This window comes from Chlamydotis macqueenii, chromosome 4, assembly GCF_036417535.1.
Source record: "Chlamydotis macqueenii isolate bChlMac1 chromosome 4, bChlMac1.mat, whole genome shotgun sequence".
Taxonomy (NCBI): domain Eukaryota; kingdom Metazoa; phylum Chordata; class Aves; order Otidiformes; family Otididae; genus Chlamydotis; species Chlamydotis macqueenii.
The window spans coordinates 32,178,609-32,202,029 of record NC_141559.1 but is presented as its reverse complement, the minus strand read 5'-3'; the positions used below and the strand labels follow the sequence as shown (position 1 = coordinate 32,202,029).

The 23,421-nt window shown below is 36.8% G+C and overlaps 1 protein-coding gene across 2 annotated transcripts in view; it reads left to right on the top strand.

Annotated features, from left to right (window-relative positions):
* Positions 1-18,166, top strand: part of CCSER1 (coiled-coil serine rich protein 1) — a 704,856-nt gene extending 686,690 nt beyond the window's left edge. For both annotated transcript variants that reach the window (XM_086746418.1, XM_086746420.1), the window contains one exon: positions 17,681-18,166. In XM_086746418.1, the coding sequence (XP_086602544.1) occupies positions 17,681-18,166 (486 nt within the window). The remainder of the gene's footprint in view (positions 1-17,680) is intronic.
* Positions 18,167-23,421: the final 5,255 nt, after the last annotated feature.

Below are 23,421 nucleotides of genomic sequence, written 5' to 3'. Positions count from 1 at the left end.
AAAATAGCTTAGCGAATTACCATATTTTTTTTCCCCAAGAGAATGAAATAAAGTATAATAGGTGTTGTTTACAGCATTGTGGACTAGTTAGATTTAGTGTGCTTTTTACTTCATGTATACACTGGCTATATGAATCAAAAATGGTCAAATTCAGCCATTACATCATGTCAAAATTTCTAGCAACATTATGGGACTATTACCTGCGCAATCCATAGGTTTCATATTGGGACATCTATATTTCGATGAGGCCATAGACACAGTCCCAAGTGTGTGCATGCATACATGTGTATTTAATCTGACCTGACCTGTTCTTACACTTCTTGTGGGTGAGGAATTTGTTATTTGCAGTAGATTTTTTTCTCCTTTTCCTTTATACTTTTTGGTATCTGTGTGAGTTCTTTTCTTTGCATTTGTGAGATTTATTATAGGCAACATTATTTGAATTTTTTTAATATCAAAAGCTGTACAGAAGGAAGTAGAAATATTGTCACTAAATGGGATCGTAAATAACAATCAATATTTTTTCTGTGTAAATATATACTAAACATAGAAAGAGAAAAATGTCTATGTTTGTACTGTAGGTATAATTTTAAATTTTGTTTTCCTTTATGTGGATGTACGAGTCTACTTGATCTTATTTTAAGGTGATATTGTGAGATCTTATTAAAATAAAGCTTAGTGAATGCTATAAGGTTAAAAAAAATAGAAAATATTAGATGTCCTTATCAGAGCTTTCAGGAGGACGTGGTTTAATGAGAACTTATAATGAGACATTCTTGTTACAGATTCCTGTAACGATGTGTGTGGAACTTACAGCATAAATTTTCTTAAATCCACTATTAGGATTTTAAAGGAATGCTGCTCCATCTTGAAATGAAGGTGTTAAATGTGGTCTATTTTTCAATTAAATAATTTCTGCAGAGAAAGGAGAACCTACATTGCTGCTGCTTAAAAGCAATTTCATTTTTGCGTGGGCACGTGATGTATTTTTATTCCCATATAAAGCTGAGTATTCGTGTACACTTTCAGCATTCAGCTTCAGGTACGAAAAAGAGAGTGTTTTTCTTTCCACATCACAGCTGCTTCCTATTTATTTTCTAACACGCGCTTTTCTGCATTTAAAGGGAAGCAGTCTGAAAAGTTAAGATCCCCATTTCAATTCAAAACCAGTTTGCAAAGGAGTCAGTCAGGGCTTTTTTTGCAACGCGATTTTCTCCATGTATCACTGCGTCTTGTGACAGGATTTCAAGCAGCCAGTGTTTCCCATTCCAAGGCAGTTCATGGAAAGGGAATCACAGAGCGCCACGTGACAGGTCAAGCTTGCAGGAAAGTTATGACTCCCACTTTGATAATCTCCTCCTCTTCTGGCACCAGCGTTCAAATTCTTTGGAGCTCAGGGCAGGATCAGTTCTCTGCACTGCAACCTGCAGTGAAGCACAGTCAACGCTTTCTGTTGGTGTTATTTGACATACTGTTGCTGTGACTGTTTGACAAATCGATTTTTGGCATAGAAGTCACTGCTGTTAAGTTCCTCTTCCTTGTAGATGCACCTCCGGGAAAAGGAGCAAGTGGAAAAAGAGAAGGACAAGGAAGAAGAAGATGAAACAGAGATGCTGCTTGATCCTGAATTTTCTCAAAGCAGCAACTTGCTGTGCACTAAGAAACAACTGCTTGTGGTAAAAAAAAAAAAAAAAAAAAAAAAAGACTGTGTTGCAGGTTTGGGGTAATCAGATTTGGTGCAGAGCTTCTGCATTTTATTTCCTTCCCTACTGCTACACAGGCAGCACATCAGCAGTGTCTGCTGAGAAGTGTGTAATTATTCCTACATGAAAAGCCACATGTCAGCTGTTAACCTGTTTGGCCTGGGGAGGTGAACTGTTGAGACTGCCCTGACGGAGTGGCTTTGTGCTTCTTATTACATGTGGCGGGTAGCAGTTGGTGGGTGTCCTACTGTTTGCCGGTCTTTCTGAGACTGCTAGTGGCTCTGCATGCAATTGCTGAGCCGGCTGCAGGGAAATGTAATCTTGGGACTATCCTGGCAGCAGGAAATTAGATATATGTTAGGACAAGTATGCTCTGTTGTGCTCCAGTCCCCCAGAAACAATTGATTCATCATTTTTACTCATGGTTGATATGGAAATGTTTGTGAAGTGGGGTTTTCAAAATTTCTGCTTGATATTCCTAATGAAACAAGGGTGTTTTTTGAGCACATTTAGCAGCATAGGCATGAATGGCTTCAGTGTACTTGTTTTTACTCTGGGACACCCTGCTTAATCTCTGTTTCTACAGCTGAGGAAGGTTTTTGCTTTGGCACCAGAGCAAAGAACTGCCAAACTAGTGCCTAAGCATCTTCCAACAGAGATTGTGTCTGAGCCTGAATGGCAGATGATGTGCACTAGCTGGACACCTGGAGGCAGCAGAGTGGATTTGTGCCCTGAATTATAACAGTATTCCCTATTTCCTGCAAGGTTTATGAAAGTGAGGGGAAAGGTTTGCTAGTGACTGAGAGGCAGAAATGCAGGAATGAGATGAGTAGCTTTTAAGATATCCCCTCCTAAATAATGATCACCTAGGATGCATTGTAAGCACAGCCTGCGTAGCCTACTTCGGATGTGCTGTTGGGATATTCTGGGGAGTTGTTTGTTTGTGCTTTGTAGGCTTTTTATAAGTTGGTGGATGTCAGTCAAATGTGAGGCTATCTTTTATCAATCCCCAGGGTGTGTGTGACTGTGTGTACGCACATTGTCCTCCTTCATGAATTTCAAATATCACCTGTCTTTTATCTTGCCGTGTACAGTGAATTGGAGTGTCTGGTATCTTGCCTTAGACAGCTTTGTTGTCTATGTGCCAATTTTTGTTATCCTGCTTCTAGGGCTTTGGGGAGTTTTAAACATGCTGCCTTTTTAGCCACATTGGCTAAATGTTTAGCCAATTTAAGTATTGGAGCCTCTCAACCAATAGGCAGATTCTTTGCCTGTGGTTACATTTATAGAATCATAGAATGGTTTGGGTTGAAAGGGACCTTTAAAGGTCATCTAGTCCAATCCTGCTGCAAGGAACAGGGACATCCTCAACCAGATCAGGTTGCCAGAACCCTGTCCAACCTGGCCTTCAATGTTTCCAGGGATGGGGCATCCACCACCTCTCTGGGCAACCTGTTCCAGTGTTCTACCACCCTTATTGTAAAAACATTTTTCCTAATATCTAATCTGAATCTACCTCCCTCTATTTTAAAACTGTTACCCCTCGTCCTATTGCAACAGGCCCTGAAGAGTTTTTCCCTGTCTTTCTTGTAGGCTCCCTTTAGGTATTGGAAGGCTGCTATGGATCCTTTATAGATAAATGATGGTTTTAAAACAGTGCTGGTTTGGCTGATGGGGGAAAACTCTAAGAAGATTTGCAACACCAGTAGCGCTATAAAATGGAGGAGTTTCGGCTTCATGAGGATTTGAGCTTACAGTAAAAAGTCTCATGGTCAGGTCAGAGATCTCTCCTCTTGAGAATGGTTTGAGAGCTACTTGTTGCTGGAGTGCCATGGCTGTAAGCAAAGGCTTAAGCTGGTCAAAGGACTCACCTTCTGGAAAAATTTGTGTTCCTTGCCAGACTTAGTTGTAAGCTTTTCTGGTCTTATTTAGGACTAATGCACTGAGTCAACAGACTTCAGGTCTTCAGCCCTGGTGATAGTGTGTAAATAAGAAGAGAATATAGAAAGTGAGCTGCAGGCTTTATGTGTATGCAACTTCCGAGACCCCATCCTGTCCAGACTTTTGCTTCTCACTTGTGCATTTAATTTGATCTCAGACTAGCTAATACCTTCACAGAACCACGGAGTGGTTGAGGTTGGCAGGTCTTTTTGTCCAAACCCTGTGCTCATGCAGGGCCACCTAGAGCCAGTTGCCCAGAAACATGTCCAGAGAGCTTTTGATGGCTTTTTCAAAGGATAGAGACTCCAAAACCTCTGTGGTCAACCTGTGCCAGTGCTTAGTCACTCTCACAGTAAAAAAGTGTTTCCTGCTGTTCAGAGGGGACTCCTGTGTTTCAGTTTGTGCCCATTGCCTCTTGTCCTGTCACTAGGCCCCACTGAAAAGAGCCTGGCTCCATCCTCTTTGCACTTTCCCTCAGGTATTTATACACATCAGTGAAATCCCCCTGGGCCTTCTTTTTCAAGCTGAACAGCCACAGCTTTCAGCCTTTCCTTACAGAAGAGATGCTCCAGTGCCTTAATCGTCCTTGTGGCTCTTCGTTGAACTCTCTCTGGTATGTCCATATCTCACTTGTACTGAGGACCCCAGAACAGGACCCAGGTCTTCAAGTGCAACCTCACCAGCACTGAATAAAGAGGAAGGATCACCTTCCTCATCCTGCTGGCAACACTTTGTCTAATGCAGGCAAGGATACAATTTGCTTTGTTTGCTGCAAGGGCACAATCCTGGCTCATGTTCAACCTAGTGTCCACCAGGACCCCCAGGTCCTTTTCTGCCAAACTGCTTTCCAGCCAGTCATGTACTGGTGCATAAGGTTGTTCTTCCTCATGTGCAGGCCTTTGCAATTCTCCTTGTTGAACTTCATGAGGTTCCAGTTGGCCCATTTCTCCAGCCTGTTGAGATCCCTCTGGATGGCAGCATGACCCTCTGGCATATCAGGCACCCCTCCCAGTTTCATGGTCCTATGCAGACTTGCTGAGGATGCATTCTGCCTCATATTCCAGATAGTTAAGAAGGACGTTAAACAGGACTGGACTCAGTATTGGTCCCTGGGGAATACCTTGTATTTCTAAAATGTGTCTTTGATATACAGCTCTAACCAAACAGATATTAATCTTTGAAGACTGCTAATTAGAATAAATATTTTTTCTTCTTTTTTTTTTCTTAACATGTATTAAAAAGCCTTCTTTTTGCAAAACGGTGTATTTGAACAAATTATTTTGGTTTTGAGTTACTTAAAGTAATTTATACCCTTTATTTGGCAGGAGGGATAAAAGGCTGCCATCACGACAGCATGTGGTGCTCAGACAAGACAAAAACATACTGATCTCTAATTTATATAGTAGTAAATAGCCTTGAGGACATGCTTAAGTTCATTCCTGCTCAAGACAGTGCAATAAAGCCAGTAGTAGTTTTGCTAGTGAATGAAGACCATGATTTCAGTTAAACGTTTCAGAATTTAGGAGTTCTATTAACATGGTATTTAATGAAATAAGTTGGCAAACAGCAGAGGTTAAGAGTTGAGCTGATGTTTATGACACAAGAAGCCTAAAACTCTCAACCACTTTAGCAGCTATTATGCAGCAACTGGTAAGTCAGCAATACTACATTAATTTACAGCTGAAGGTCCTAGAAACCCAAGTGAGCAAATAATTTCCAATACTTTTTTCAAGTAAGAGACCCACAGTATGGGCTGTAAAGAAAAGAAAATGTAAACTTTTACATTTAAAGAGAAAGCGTATGCTGCAACAGACAGCAGGTAAATGCCTCCTTATGCGCATTATTACAGAAAGTTGGAGGTATAATGTGAAATAAAGTCTTGCTAATCTTCCTTATGCTAGGCAAATCAATAGAGAAGCAGAAACCAATAAAGGTATTTCAGTGGTTTTGCCAGAATTTTTGATGTTGGTTCTTTTAGAAGGAAAGACAAACTAAGACATTTCAGTAGGTGCTTATTTATGTTTTTGCTTCTTTTTGTTTGTTTTTCCTTACTAAGTTTGTGTTATGTAGTTTTGCTGAAGGAAATAAGGAGCTGATATGCTGAATATTTTGAAATAGCTACATTAGTTGTTTGCATGTTTCTAGGAAAGTAAGACAGAAAAGAAGGTTATTTTTCCAGGCAACATGATCTTGGTACTACAAGGTTTTTGTGAAGTGTAGGTTCTTTGTCATTTTGCAAGTTGTAGTGGGTTCTTCATGGTCATGCGTCCTGTATATATTTACAAAAGAGAACAGGACCTTCAAATCATACATATGATACATGACCAAAACTTTTTCCACATGGGTAACTCCAAACCCAACCAGCACTTCCTCCGAGAATTGCCTGTACCTAAATGTCTTAGATACTAGTCCCCTCTGTTCTTTAGAGACACTTCATCTCCTGGTGTATTTTAGCAGCAGTTTTGCCAGCAGATATTGCTTATTTTCTTTTATTCAAATATTAATTTAGGATTTGTTACCAGAATGTAGGAGTATTTCCAGTAAGGATCTGGATTGCAATGTTATAAAAAAATCTTAGTGGATTATGAAGAAATAAAACACATTTTTCATTACTTTAAGCCCTTAAAGTTATGCTTTATTTCTACTCCCTTTTTTTGGATTACATGATTTCAATAAAATAAATCTGTGGCTTCTACTGCAGAGAAGGTCAGACAAGATGATTATAACGGGTTTTGCTGGCTTTAAAATACATGAAATATATGAAATAGTTTTACCTTGTTAGAGCTGACTTCCCTGAACACTAAGTAGTATATCTTGTAACGAACACCATGCTACATTAGCTGTTTTAAAGACATCTGAACTGAATGAACCCTTATAGAAGTACAGTGAAAATGCTATGAAATATTTTTCATATTTCATGTAATCCACTGGTGCAGGCAGAAAGAGGTTATTTTCTGTATTTATCCACTAGGCTATCTTACCTATATGAAACTGAAGAGAAATTTTCTATCACCACCAACCATACACAATTTTGGAATTATAGGAGATAGGTTTCTGGATTCTTTTAAGAACATGACAGAAATTATGTCGTTCAACTTCAGACACTAACTGTTTTGTTACAGCCGTCTCTCTCATATAAATCAGTTGTGTGTTCACGTTTCCTCTACAATTACTTCTACTTCTTGGCTGTGAGACCCTTCCTCTCCCTGACAAGATTTTCTTACTGTAAATATATTTGATATTGACAGATGGAGATTAGAGAACAGAATTTATACACACCGATTCCATAAATTCAAATACGTTCTTGCGTCAGTTGATTTAAAAGAAAAAAAAAAAGTAAGTTATTTTTAGCTGTGGTCTCTGGGTTTTAATTCCTTGTGCTGAATTATTCCCTGCTCCAAGACAATCCAATTTGTTCTTTCCCTATTTCTAAATTTTCTAATACCTAAAAAACCCTAGACATGGAATGATTCGCTCAGCATAGATTTATAGCTGTCATACATAGTAAGATCTTTGAAGAAAATATTTTAAGATAAATTTTTCTATTACAGATAAAATCTGATTTACTGAACAACATCCTATAGTGCAAAGTTCATACAGTTTTTTTTTTTTCTGACTGAATCCTACAGGCAGGGAGTCAGTATGTTCCTGGAGCAGTAATGCTTCGTCCTGTCATAGGAGTCGAAACTATTTCTGCATGTTGTTGAACACACTGAACCTGACCAGTTAAGGCTGGGGATTGATTGTAGGTCTGTGCCTGGGCTGAGAGCAACCTGATCTAGCTGAAAATGTCCGTGCTGCTTGCAGGGGGGTTGGACTAGATGGCCTTCAAGGGTGCCTTCCAACCCTAACCATTCTGTGATTCTATGTTATTTATTTTTAGCCACAGAAAAGCTTAGTTATGGAAATATACATTATGGATAAAACAAATCTAGCTACTGTGTGATTTTTCATTCCTAAAACAAGTGTCCTTAAATATATATATATAAAACTAAAAATAATATTTTATTTTTCTCTTCAGGAATGTCTTGGTCTAAGTAATTTTGTCATAAAAATAAAAAGTCAAGTCAATTAAAGGGCAATTAGGATTTCTTATCTTGTCATAAGGAGAAAATTTGTTAGTCCTTTGATTTCTGCTTTGCAGACTATATATTGAGCTGAGGGATAGTGTCACTGATTAACATGACAGAAGCCAATGTATGCAATTTCCCCTGCTGTTCTTATAAGTTCAGGCTCTCTTGCTTTCAAAACTAAGGATGCTAATTTATGATACTCAGTTTAATTGAAGTGGTTTTTATTGTTGTTAAAGAATGTAATGTAAAAAGGTGAGTGTTGGCTAAGTACAATTTGTCTGGGGTTTTGAGTGTTTTTTTATGAAAGATCAAGCAGTGCCTTTTTTAGAAGGCATATGTTCATTAGAAATTTGATATATGACATTCACTAATTGGATGTGAGACAAAAAGTCCTGAACTTAAAGATAAGTATGTATGATTATTTTCTTTACAGAAAGTAAGATAATAAAAATAGATAATAAAAATAAACAGAGACACAATAGATTTGAGTTCCTCTACATCCAGTTGATAAAGCAAAAGTATTTAAGATTCTTATCCTAAACATAACAGGGATACATCTGTAAGCATAATGTCTAACGCAATTCTCCACTTTTTAAATGAGAATTTATAAGCAATTAATGCATTCAGTGTATTTTTTCTTTCTTTTCCTAAGAGTATGTTTCAGATATAGAGCTCCATAGTATATAGACAATTGAACATTTCATATTTAAATCTGTTTGAGACTACTGCTCCTAAGACAACTGTAACCTGGTGTCTTGCCTCACTGAATACATAATCATGAAAAATTCCTTTTACATATGGAATTTCTGGTACTATAGGAAATCATGTTAGGTGATATAAAAGTAGGAAAACCAATAACTGTATAAATAGAATCTTGGTAAAAGCTAAACATGTGTATAATAGAAGATAATTGTCAAAGGTAATTGCCACCTACAAGTCAATTTTAATTCAGATGATCTACAGATACGATAATCAGGTTTTTGTGACCAGATGTCAGACCTGAGGCTAGAAATGGACTTCACAGCTTTCAGGCAGCTGGTCATCAAAGAAATAGATTAGACACAAGGCAGAGATCTTTGAACAACTTATTGTGTCTACATGGCACATCAAACGCTGTACAGAAATACTAGTATGGCTTGCAAACCTGTGTTAGCATAGCAATAAATGTCAGCTGAGTAGCATGCTCTTTCAGAAGGGCTAATTAGCACTTGTGCAGTTTTCCTGCTTGTAATTCCAGAGCAAGCTCATGTAATGTTTCCTCAGGACCTTTGTGTCATACTTCACTGCTCACACTGCACAAACTGTGGTCTTACGAAGTGACCCTGGTGTTCCCATGAATCCACGTCTTCATTTTCTATCAGTTCATTTTGCATCAGTTATGCAAAAGAGGACCTCGAGTGTAGACACCTGTGACTTTCTGTATGATTGTAGCTAAAAGCATGGCACAAGTGGCCCTTAATTTTTGATTGCACCGAGATGGAGAGGCCCAGAGTGGTGGGTGAACATGGGACCTATCCAGTTCTCTTGAATGGAGCCTAGAAGGTCCATGAGCAAGTCTGACGTGAGCACCTTATTGTAAACTCTACTGCCTGTAATCAGAGGTGGAGCCTGTGTATAACAAGAACTTAATAAAGGTATTTTCCTCCTCATTGGCTGCAATAGCTGTGGCTACCCAAAGAAGCTGAGTGGGTAGGAGATCAGTAAAAAAAGATGCCAAAGGCATCAAGAGGGACAGAGGTGTTATGAGCTGGAGATGGGGGAGCTAGTCTTTGCTAAACACAAGATGTTTCCAAGATTAGGGATTAAACAAATTTTTTAAATGAGGGTAAAAGTCCATTGCATCTTTCTCACGATTTTGTCCTCAAGTCTGAAATAAGAAAACTCCATCTGTTAAAAATTACCTTTTCTGGATTGACTTCCTTGGGGAAGTCTTAGATATAAACTGTGTACTATGTAAGATTTGTTATCTCACATAGTATGTCCTACTGTTCGGTAGTCATATAATTGAAAGATCCACACTATTTCATAGCTTTTCATTTTCATTAGTATTTTTATAGTTATTTACTATAAGCCATAAGGTATGACAAGAGGTATTCAGTATAATCTAAATGAATTTTGTAGTGTTTTGGAAGAATATTACTAACAGTGGCGAACAGCTCCAGAATTCCAGATGTTTAATTTGGGAGGCATGTTAAACAGATGTAAAATGTAAAATTTCCTATTAGCTTTACTAATGAGAAAAATCTTCCAGTTAACCCTAGTAATGCAGTATTGAAAATGCAGAGTAGTGATTCACTGAAAGTTACTGAGATTAATGGTTTTTTCCTTCTTCATAAGCCAGCATTACAATTTTTTACACCTTATTGCCTTAGCTGTGCATTATTACTCATATAAATGAATATTTTCAAGGATAATCCTATGCTGAAAAGATTAATATCTTATTCCAGCCCTTTGTGGATTACTTGTTGCATTGTATCATCAATACCAGAAAATTCTTTTAGGAGATCAGCTCACCACCATAGTTCACTTGTATTCAAACAGCCTGTTGGTTAAAAGGGCATTGTAGGAAGAGGCATGTGTTTTAGCCTGTAATAAAATTTGCTTTCAGTAAGTAGATGAAGATGTTTGAAAGGCACAAAGCGAAATGTTTCTGATTTATGTTGACTGCATTCATTTTTGTAACGGATGACAGCAGAGCTTGTAAATTGATCAGCAGCTGGTTCTTGCCCATAACCTGTTGGTACTAGTCAATGCCTTATTTTTGATACACTGGGATCTATTTCTTTCATGTGTCACGTGTTGCCAGAAGGCAGCATCCGTTGATCAATGGGTGCAGATCTGGGTTTTAAAAGCTACTCTAATGGTCCAGGTGCTACTGAAATCAATAGGAGTGAGTGCTTTTTAAGAGACCTGAATGAAGAACAATTACCTGCTGCAGCTAAATTACATTTTGCATTGGATCATATCTAGGCTGGAAGCTGGTAAGCACAAAAGTGAGGAAATGTAGAAATTAAAGAGCTGACATAGTGACGGATGTGGCATACCAAATTACTGAGTTAACCTGTGTTTTGGTAAACTAGATCTGCACTTATATAAACTATCAGAACTGTGAAAGGCTTCTGAAGGAATATAAATTCAAAAGCATGATGCAGGGCTTCGTCCTTTCCATCCGTCAAAGAAATATACAACTTTAGAAACTTGTTTTGTTTCTGGACTTGTTTATATTGCTTTATATTTTATGAATTCTGGTCTAGACTGAAAATGGAGGCAGTTCTGCAGAAGGTGCTGCAGTCCAGCTGAGACCTGAGAAGGCGCAAGTGAGCTTTGCTGGGCTGTATAGTTAATATTACATTGGAGGACACATTTTACATTCTTTGTGTACCTGCAAACACAAAATAATTAAGTGGTAGAAAACTTGAGGTAATCCAGGATCTCTTCAGGTTCCTGTCAGAATAATTACTCTCTCTAGAATGTGCTTTTGTTAACACCTCTGAAAGCAAAAACCCTTTGGGGTCATAAAACCTTGTTCTTCAAATGCACTGTTGTTGGTTGGTTGGCAGGATGCACTGGGTACACTGGTTAAGAGGGTATTTTGTTTGGTTTTATTCTCTATGCCTGCTGTCAGAATGATGTATTTAAGAAAGTTGCTCCTCTTGGAAGAATTACATTATAGGCATCTAAGACTCCCCGATGCCTTTGGGCACAGGCATCTTAAAAATCTGTGTCCTTTTTGGGTATTTTTGTAATTCATGTATTTTTCTGTCATTTTATATCAGTCCTTTATCACAAGATAGTCAGAAACAATAAAAAATTTTTAATGTCTGTAGCAGTAATGTCTTGTCATTAACTCTTGTTGTATTTCACTCATTAAGTTTGAAAATGGAAAGTGATGAATGGCTGTAGCAGGTTTTTTAATAACATGTCCCATTCTGAAGCTTTCTGTAAAAGTAGTCAGTTTTCATTACTTCAAAGTGGGTCATTGAGGGGGTTTGGATTTTTTCTTGATATAAGAAAAAGTTACCAGGATGAGAATTGCAAAGAGGAACACTCAAAATAATTTATGGAAAAATATTTTAAGAATATTAAGTTCATATTTTTATTAAATCTTAATGTATTTAGCACCAGTGTAGAATAATCAAACCTAAAATATTTAGATTTTCTCATATTCATGTACTTTAAAACGCTGGTGAACATGGTACAACCTATCAAAATTTTACAGCCAATCAGATTTTAGTAGAAATCTTTCTTTTTGATAAATAGATTCAAGCAAGAAAGTGTGCAATTTTTTTTTGTTTAATCTGATCAGGAAATTCAAATCCAGATGTTTTCTTAAACTTTTAGACTTGTTTGAAACAAAAGGAAGCGCTTTTTTTTTTCCCCTCTCTCCATATATTTAAAATGGGCTACTTTTGAAAGACATTTCAGAGCCACATTTCATCCTAATTGCAGCCCGTTTCCTGGGTCCACAGTTAGGCAGACTGTGGGGTGGCATCGAGGGATTTCTAGGGTAGAGAAGTTGTTGGTTCTAGCTGAGCTACTGAAAAATAAAAGGGAAAGAGATGAATGGATTTTTTGCTTCAGCAGTTACCAGCTGGCAGATCGGCTCCTTGGAGCACTGCCACGCAGCAGTTTACAGCAGCCCTGCATCTGCTCTAGGCTGGGCTGGAACACAACTGGCGTGAAGCCACCTTCAGCTTTGGACAAGGACTCAGCCTTCAAATTGGCAAACAGATGCAGTGGGATTGTGGCTTTGCTCGCTCCTGTCTAACGCTAATAGAATGCAGTTGGTACCTGAAAGTCCACAGCAGAAAATTTGTGTGAAACATTTACAGGAAGATAAGGAGAAATAGGTTAAAATTAAAAGTTCAAGTTTGTTCAAAGTATTCTTCTTACTGATGCTGCATGTGTGGTTTTTACTTTTCTGGATTTCATTCTGGGTATTTTTTCTTATTCTAACCAGATCATGAGGAGTCTAAGTAACTGTAAAATGGCCCAGCAAGAAAACTCAGTTGGACTATATGCTTTCAAGCTAAGCTACCTGAATTCAGCAAATGAACAACAACATACATTTTCAAATCTGTATGTTGTGATTTTTATAAAAATGTTTGAATTATAGCAAAGAATAATTTGCATGAAATTCAAAGCAGCATTGAATTTTTTGTTTACAGTATTTTTGGGGATTAATAATGTCATTCGGGGTGGTGGAGAGGATTTCTTGTTGATTTTGACTCCTATCTGACCACTCTTTTCTCTTTTCCTGATTAGAAACTGTTCTTAAGTAATTTGTCATAGATAACAATGATACTATTGCTTTTTGGCAATGTTTCTATTAAAATCTCTGTTCATTCCATGACTAACAATGCATCTGATAGAATGAGTCTGTCTTTCCTTGTTAACCACCTGTGTCTTATTGTTGGAGACAGGGTCAAACCAATGTCTTAGAATACTGATGGCATATTCTAAATTTCTATTGATGTTTTAAAATTTAGGTAAATTAGCTCTTAATTTGTCACTACCTGGTATTTGTTTAATTATTGAGTAGGGGGCAATTTTAGCAAGTTACAGCTTCACAAAAACGAAGACCTTCCCTCACCACATGTATATTATTAAATATTTATTTATACATATGCACATATTGGCCAACAACCAGAGCAAATATTTTGGATACTTACAAACCCAGCATGTATTCTCTAAAATTAAAATATTTCATGTGAAATATAACCTTGATAAGGAAGAGGAAAGAAACACCATAGTGCCAGTCATTCAAAACAGAGCATTTAACCAAAATAAGTTGAAATAACAATAATGTAATCATGCCTTGTACCTTTTACTGGCACTCGGTTTCAACAGTAGGCCTGTTTTTGAACATGCTTCTGCGCTCCTCATTTTTGACACCAGTTGATTCTTCCGTATTTGCTTTAAAACCTACCTTGTTGGTGTAACTCCTGTCATAAGAATTTTGTCCCTACAAGTTCTTTTTTTTTTTTTTTTTTTTGTTCTATTTCAAGAAACGAAAGTAACTGCTAAGCCATTCTTAACACTACAAGACAACTTGTATCCAAGGCCTCCAGCAATGGTCATACTTCTCACTGGAAGTGACCTCTGTATCCAAGGCTACAAACGTCCACAGCAACATGCTTACACTCCGATTATTCACATGTCATGCTGCTTATGACTGAGTAATCTCACTGAATGAAGACAAGAACAAGAGTAGCTGCTGATTAAACAGATAAATTTTATGCTTTTGCTGGCACTTCGGTAGCAGCTCTAGGAAGAGAAACAGTTCCTAATTCCTAGACCTTTTATTGAGCAATGTATAACACCATGAAAAGCTCTGAGGCATTTTCATTAAAACAAATATATACTGATCAGAGTACAGGATCAGTGTCTATTTTTGTCAGTGTTGGGGGGAGGTTATGATTCATCTTAAATATATTGTAATGTTTTCCATTAGTTTAACTTCAATTCTCGGACAAAAAGTTGAGGTAGATAATCAAACAAACTATTTATATGCACAGAGAAGAAAACGAGATGAACAAGAGCCAACATGGATTACAAATCAAATTAATTGCCAAACCAATCTAATTTTATTCACCAGCATAGTAACAGGCCTTCTGGCTCGAAGAAAAGCTGTAGATATCAAATTTCTTGCTTTTAGTAAGACTTTTGATGCTGTTTTATAAACATACTCTGCAGACTAAATAAAACAAATATAGAGTAAATTGGAAAACTGCCCTTGGAAATTACTTACCAAGGGCCCAATGTTAAAACAGAAGGCTACAGTAAGTAGAGTTTTGTAGTATTTGATACTATTCATTTCCTACCTGGATAATGGACTAGGGAATATTATTATTAAATTTACAACTTACGTGAAGTTGGGCAGGATGGAAAACATACTAGTGGATAAAACTGGAATTGAGAATGATCATGATACATTAGATAAAGGATCAGAGAAAAAATGAGGAATTCTGTTGAATTAAATTCAACAGAGGCAAATGAGGAATTAGATTTATGTGACAATAATCAGCTGAACAACTTAGTAATAAGTTCGTAGAAAAAATCTTGGAACTGTTGTGGACACCCAGGTGAACATGAGTGAACAATTTCATGCTGTTGAAAAATAAAATTAGTAACCTCATCCTGGAATTATTTTTTTTAAAAAAGGAGATGCAGAAGTCCTTCATAGGATTAATAATACTTCTTCTGCTTGATAGTGGTAGGGGATTACCTTAAGTACTGTACTCTTGGGCGATCTACTTCAAGGAAAAATGTGGAATTACTTCAGAGAATCTATAGAGAAGACAAGTATGAATGTCTCAGAGTCTAGAAGATGAGTCCTATGAGAAAACTTGACAGCATACTTCAAAGACATAAACAGCTATTCAGAGATCAAACAGCAATTCTTTCTTCATTTCCATGGTAGAGGGACACAGAAGGAATAAACCTGCAGCCAGAAAGATTCAGTTTAGACAGTAGGAAGATCTTTCCTAAAAGTAAAGGTAATGTAGTGGAAAAGGTTAGCTGAGGAGGCTGTAGAGATTACATCGATGAAGGTCCTTAACAGCTAGTTAAAAAAAATCATGTCAGGAACAGCACAGGGGTAAGCTGATGCTAACCAGAAGTGTAAAATAGACTAGATGTTTCATCATGAACAACTTCTCAATTCTATGGTATCAATCTTTAGGTTGTCAAAGGGCATAGGGTAACATATGGTAGCTCCAGAAACATTGCCCTGACACAAATGCAGGGATTTTTGACAGGACATTGATTTTGTGTCTCTTGTCCCAGTAGGAAGATTTTATTTACTGACCTAGAAATAATTTTTTTTTCAAAAAGTAATTGAACTTACAGACGAGTCTCCCCAAGAATGATTCCCTAGGAATTAAATTTAATTTCAGCTCAACATCTATGTGCTATAGGTGTGAAATCTTAAGTGATGTTTTCCAGAAGTGTTCTACTCCCATTTATGAGTCTGGGTGCAACGCAGTACTGAGTTGAGTGGGAAAAATGTTATGCTGGTATGAATAATTTGTAATACTATCTCTGATGCCTAAAATACACTGCAATACTTGTATCCAAACCTGCATATGAATCTGCATAGAAGCATGACCATTAGCCTGCCCACGCTAAGAAGATTATGTAAGCTGTGAACGTTGACTGTATCATTCTTCTGTGTTGCCCAAAATAAAAATGCGTGTGAGGTGATACAGATTTTCCTGAAACAATATATACAAAGTTTCCTATGGAATCATGGAAACATCATGAAATATTTTTAGCAAAGTATTGTTGTAAAGCTTGGGAGTATTTCTTATTTTCTCAGTTTTGTTCTGCGACGTCAAAGCCTGTATAGCAATGTGAATGTCAAGAAGCTGCTACTATGTCCTTTCAGAGTTCTGTTGCGGAAGACATATATGGAGTAAAATTGGACTTTTGTTGCAAACGAAAGTCAGAACTACGTGCTTTGACCAGTACCAGGGAAAGTGTCACAGGGATAAAACAAAGCCAAATGTGTATTCCAAAATAACTTTTAAAATAAAGTACAATTGATGCTATTATTAGAATCCTTCTTCACATGACTGCAGCTTAGTTACCGTAACCTGACTAGTTCAAAAAGGAAAAAAAAAAAAAATCAGACGTGCAGTAATTGCAGTGTAAGTTAAAGATTTCCTTGAAACATTGTATCTGGATATGTATCTGGAGAAGTTAATGAAACACACACACCCACTCTGCTTTTTTTTTTGCACAGCAATTGTTTGCACAACAATATTCGATTACAAAGGACAGTAGAGTTTAAGTAGGTTACATCAACAACTTTTGAAAGTTACATACAGCTTTCAGGTATTTAGTTCTTGTTGGGCAAATTGGTGTCATATATGTTTTGCAACGACATGTAAAGAGATGAAGCTTTCTTACAAAGCCATGTAAGCTCAAAGCTCAAGTTCCTCTAAGGACCAGACTTCTGAACATTCATATCTTGGCCAGTGCTATACCTCAGCCACAAGCACATCTCCCTGTAAGCTGAGTTCCTGGGCATCACCTCTAGAAGCTACCCAGTACAGTCATGGAACAGGCAGAATCCTGCTTTGACTACGTTAGCATTTTCCCCTCAACACTTTATTTTACTTTATACACTAAGAGCATATTTTTTTAAGTTCATGAGAGAAGGTCCCACAGCCCCATCATCTCCTCCCCAGCCAGATGTTCTATGGAGGGCAAAATGAAGCATCACTCTAAGTGCACAGTGAAAATATGCAGTGATCTGGCTTGCCACGTACAGAAAAATTCCCCTTAATGAAACAAATACGAATGCACGCAAGCTCACACAGCATCAAAAGTTGCTAACATGTTGGAATCCTTCTTACATTGTGTTATTTTCAGGCAGATGAAATAAAATTATTACTCTGCTCTGGCAGAGCATTTTGGCGTGTATTTGACTGTAAGTACACAACAAAACACCTAGATTCAAGCAGGAATGAAAACTGAGCATGTTCTGAGCTTAGCTGAGGCATGAAGATATTCACAAAAGATGTTCTTTACATTTTGTAAGTATTTGAGAGTATTAAGAGTTGGACTCCATGCAATCAAAATTCTTGTTGTTTCATCATGTGAAGTGCTTTTGCAAATCTGTTTATAATTCGTGGAACCTTTTTATCCAATTATTATGTTCTGAAAAAAAAATCTCCTTTTATTTAAACTATTTTTGTAAAGAAAATGCCCAAATCATTATCTATAATAAGTGTTTTTCAATATTTGTTCTGTTAAATATGAAGGAAAAATACTTCTATTTTATGCTAGCAGTGCTTTGGGAGTTTTACCAGCACTTGAAATTCATCTTTCATTTTAATCTGCCAGCCCCATGTGCTATACATCTGTAGTGAGGAGTGTTTTATATACTCTATACTATTTTCATAGTACGTTCTATTACTAATCCTTTTTTTTTGTTGGTTTTTTTTGCTTCCCCAGGCTACATATCCAAACAGAATGGTGAGCCAAAATCTCAGCACAAGGGACAGAAAGTCAGCACATACTCTCACCGAGGACCCTTTTAGATATTCATCAGGCAACCAAGCAACGGTCTATGAAAGCAAGAGCTGTCAGCTGTCTAATTTGTGTCTGAGCAACCTCTTGAAAGAGAAGGAGATCGTGGAAGTCATCAAGCATACTAGAGACTCATACGAAACCCTCACTTCGGAGGTCACACAGAATGGTTTGGCCACCATGGCACCAAGTGCAGCAAAGCCAGCATCCAAGGCAGACAGCTACCCAGTGTTCTCAGGAGCTCCAAAAGACCAAACTGCTGTACCTCGGCAGCACACCACTTTCACAGGAAGGCTTGGGCAGCCTCCGAGGGGACCGATCTCTTTACACATGTACAGCAGAAAAAATGTTTTCCTCCACCACAATTTACACACAGCCGAGCTACAGACTTTAGGTCAACAAGATGGGTAAAAAGGTGCTTGTCTGTAGGTTTCATACTTTCCCATCTGGGACTGTGGCAAAAGGATAAACTAGATGATTGTTAAATAACTATATTGATTTGTCACGCAAAAGTCACCATAGGTATAATAAATGGGACCGTTTGGCTGGCATTGCTAGTCCAATATTGGCTAATTCATTTTTTTTTTCTCCTCTGTAAGCCACTATCATTCCCTGAAGTTCTAGAAGGTGATCTTAAACAATACTGTGTGTGTTTAATAATGTTACTGTTAAAGTAGATGTGAGGAATGAATAGATAAGTAATTAGTAAACCCTCTTGAATTTCATAGAAAGTAGGGAAATAAGGAGTCAGAAATCTTTGAAGATCCACTTTTTACACTTTTTTTTTAATACAATGAAATTTGCTCACTTGTAGAGATGTGTTACCACTTCCTGCCGTATGTATTTTAAGAATGCCTTGTGCCACAAGTAGAGGAAATGACTGATTCTCCTCTAACAGCAAAGTTCATAGAGGCTCACCAGGTATTTGAGTCAGTAATCGGGTCCCAAACTGAGGACACCAACTTGGTCCCTGAACCTTCCCTCCCCCCAACTTTATTTAACTACATTTTTTTGAATATTTTTGTTCTATGAGGACATCTGAAGTTGCAGTGATGTTTGTGCTTTATAGGCACTGTATCACTCATGGCACAATGTGACATTCTATGCTGTGTAATGTGTCATATAATTTAATTTCATTTTCTAAACCAAAAATGGGTGAAAGACTAAAGTAAGAGAAATTGTCTTATTACCCAGTCCAAATTACCTATGTAAGTTGTAATTTCTGTAGATAGTATCATCTGCACCTAACAACTTTGTTTATACCAGCTCAGTGGGCTTGCTATTCTCAACATGTTACGCACAAGTGAGATGAATCTAATGCTACCTGACGTGCAGCATATGCTGATCTCATGGGAATATGAAGTCATCTGATCACACCATAGAACTTGTAGACTTGTCAGTAACGAAAGATCCTGGTTTCCCCCTTTCAGAAGACTTGAAAACAGGCATCTCAGTCAAGTTACTCTAAACATGTGGTGTATACTAAACATGACACTTAGTTTACAACCTATCTGATGGAGAGTAATCTGAATTATAGTAGGACATATAGTTAGTAGTTTGTAAATAATCTGGCACATTTAAGTGCAATTGGGGCAGATCTGAGACAAGTCACCTCTCTCTTTAACTGATGATTAATAATGAAAGACAAGAGTGCAGCACGTTCTCACACCAAGAAACAAACCGATGTGACTTAAATGAAGTAGCATATAATTAAAAATGAAGTTTCTGTACAGCACTAAAAATGCTGTAACTTCTAAAAGGTAAGTCACATAGGGCATATAAAATGAATTAGTCATACAAATTTTACCTAGTGTTAAATATATCTGCTTAACTACCTAATATTCGATTAATACAAGGATTGGTTAGAAGAGGAAATTAGACTATGAGCTTGGCAGATATTTTGCAAAGTTAGTTCAGCAGCCTGAACTTCCAGTATTCTATTTATTGAGGATTTTAATTTGGTAAGAGCAAATTTTATGACGTTATCTAATGTTGAAGAGAGCAGGTTTTGTCTAAATAGTCTGTAGTGGTAATTTTGGGTATCCAGAGATAGATATATAAGAATCAAGACAAACATTTGCCAAACTTCATGTGTGCATTGCTGCTGCCAAAACAGAATGTGCAAAAACTGCAAATACAACTTAACTGAATTAACTATGTGTATTCAAGATTCCTAGTCCTGCATTGAAACTCATAATTTAAAGGCTATTAAAAATTTCAAAATAGTAGTAACAGAATTTCTCTACTTAGAATTGTGTTTTCATCTGAGCAATCTCCTCCAGTTATAGTAGATTGAAAGGACACTTGGTTCTTACTAACAATACATTTCAGTCCTATTCATCTGAAGAGTTGATGTATGCAATTATATTTCAGATCTGTAAATAAATTAACATACACTGTAATCAAGGATTTTTTTTTCCAGGATAGAAATGTACTATACTACATTTAAAAAAAAAAAAAAAACAAAAAAAAAACCCAACCAAAACCTGACAAAAATCTCTTTAATTTTAACTTATGTGCTGTATCTATAGTTGTTTATTTCCTGGAAAAAATGGACTTTTGGATTACACTTTATTAAAAAGATCCATCTATACATTTCAAAAAGAACATTTTAAATGCTACTATTTTCTTGGAGAATCTTTTTTAAAGCTGAAACGTAAAAAAAAACCTGGAGAAAACAGTTCAATTAAAGTGAGGGATATTTTTAAAATGTCATCTTGAAGCTGTTTTGTATCAGTATTTTCAGCATTGCTATGTTATTTGTAATACTAAGTGTAAATCTCACCCAGAGAAGGGTATTAGCCACATGTTAATGTACAGTACAACAATAACTGTAAACCAGAGGTCCTTTGTTTGATCCTCTTGTGTATATAGTAAATCATAAAGAAACAGCATGTGGACATTCTTTCAGTGAATTGATTCCTTTGTACTAAAAATCTCTAGTTTTTTAAGAGTTCCATGTATAAAATGATTTATACATTTCTCCAAGGCTGTACATATCCAAAGACATGACACCAGGGGGAAAAGGCACTTATTATTTTTTTCCATGATTGTACATTTTTTCCCTTTTTTTTTTTTTTTATGTTTCTGTACAAGAAAGCATAACTGTAAAGTTTCTACTGAGACTTCTTGTTCCTTCCATGTCTTTTGGTGTGATAGAGGGCATTTTAAGGAGGAGGAGATCCCCAAAGAAAAGCTGTTTCCATTTGAAGCAATGGAATCAATTTTTTGAAACAATCACTTGGTAAAAGAAATAGTAGATCTGTGCCCTAAAAATATTTTTTAGTAATTTAATAGAGCCACACCTGAAATGATATATTGTCTCCAGACTTATCCTTACTTCCCTTACTAGAGTGCTTCTGCGGGATGTGTTTATAAGATTCAATAACATGCTAGCGCCAGACCTGGTCATAAATTATTAAGATGGGAGGAAAACACTTGTCCAGTACTGTTCTTACATTTAGCTTCGTAGTGGAAAGGGTTTTTTGGTACACATTATGCATGTGAAGTTCAAGCTGTGTGCTTGTGCATACCGGAATAAGAAGTCTTACTACAAACTTTTCCTCTATTTATGCTATTTAGCAGCATCTGAAAGCATCTTGCGACATAAATTTCTGCCACCTTTTAAAGACAGGCCAACTTTCTATACATAAAATGAAACAGCTGGAATAATTTATGGCTTTCCTTCGAAAATACACATATCCACATAAATGTTAGAAGGGATTTGCTTATGTGTCTTTTTTTTTTCTAGAAATTTTGAAAAAGTATATCCAGACTGAGGTGTTCACGTGAGGTTTGGATAAGCATTTGAAAGCTTACCCTAGGATGCTCACGTTTGTCCTACAAGTTCATTGCAGCCACTACCTAAAAATTTGTATTTTTTCCTTTCCTAAAAGCCAGTTTGGAAGTAGTGATTTTTGTCTGCACTGATTCACTTTATGCTGTTAAATACACAGTATACTCTGCAAACTAATAAAAACTAGGCTATTTACAAATCAGTACTGTAGTTTATATGACATCATGTAGTATGCCATGTCTCCACTGGTTTGATTAATACAACATTGACTTCAGTTAGACTATACTGATTTCAGTCACCTGATGATTGAGATTGTGGCCTTTAATCCACCTAGTTGAGGTTTATGCTTAGGAGATCTCTGAATTTGGAAATCTTTCCGGGTTTACAGAAAAGACAAGAAAATATTTTACCTAAAAATGCCAGTTCACAATCTATAGCAAATATACTTCTTTTTCCTTCGTGTCTGAAAGCAAAAAAAAATACCTGCAAAACTCTTCATATATCTATGTAGGTCATAAACAATCCAGTAGAGTAACAGTGACCTCTAACAAAACTTTGAAATAAATATCTGGAGAAAAAAAAATCCAGGAGAGCCTTCTTACAGGCATTTGTATTGGTTCGAAAGCATAAGTTCTGTATCTGAGCGCATTAATGAAATATATCCTATGGCCTCTTTCCCTCTCGCTACTGATGATTTTTTTCTGGAGGAGAATTCACTGTTTGAAGCTTGTCCCAGGTAAAATAGGCAGTGCAGAGTGAGAAAGTACATTGAAAGTAATGGTGAAGGTCTCTGAGGTTTGAGAAGCACACAGCATCATTTCCAGGATGTATTTTAATGTTCTCCAATCAGCAAGAAGTTGGCAGGGATCCCTCAGGGGAAGAATATGCTCAAATCATGCAGGCCATGACTACCTTTAAACTGAGTTTGCTCTAAAGTGTCCTGTGTAAGACTAAAATAATTTGGAAACTTCAGCAGCTGTAGAATGTATCTTGCTGATATTTATTTTTTTTAAGATATATTTTTCTGTGAGAAATACCATATGGTGTTTTTAACCTAGTAAACTCTATCTGTTTGGATCTTACTTCCTCACTGGTGATCTGTCCAGCTTGTGAGAGTGTATCCACCACGATGCATATGATACTGGCTCTTATACTGGATATCTACCATCTCTTAGGGGCTAGAGATTTGCAGTTTATTTTCAGTCTAGGGCAACTATCTGGATTTAATTATCTTCTTCAAGGATCTTCTGTTGTTGCAAAGATAATGGTAAAGGAACTTATTTATTGAAATGTTTTGGAAATGTTTTGTGGTTAATTTAAAAAAAAAAAAACACACTTAAAATATCTCTCTGTATCAAAAGAAAAGAAAAAAAAAGAAAAAAAATGTAACTTTTATCAGCATAAATTTCCTCTAAATCTGAGATTCTTAGTAGCCTCAGCTGTCACTTGCTGTACAGCTGTGAAATATTTTTGGACTTGCCATTTTTCTTACCTTAATTACTAGCAAGTCATTACCCTAGTTATGGGGGGTTTTGCCCTCAGTCCTGTGTTTCAAACACACAGGAAGGACTGTTGAGGATTTCTGCAGAAGTATTCCTGTTCTTATGAAAGCAGGGCAACAATAAACTTACCTGAGGGCCCCTGTATTATTCCTGGGGATGGAAAACCTATTCTGATTGATCTTAACTATGAAAGATTTTTGAGAATCTGATGGATGTGGCAAGTGTCTTATCTGTTGATTTTCCAAATGCATATAGAGGTAATGAAGCAGAAAATTCTCCACTGAGAAGATTTTTCTAGTGCACAAGTAATATCTCCTTATATTTTGTATTGTGACCATTGTTATGTGTCTCTGAATTTCAGAAACATT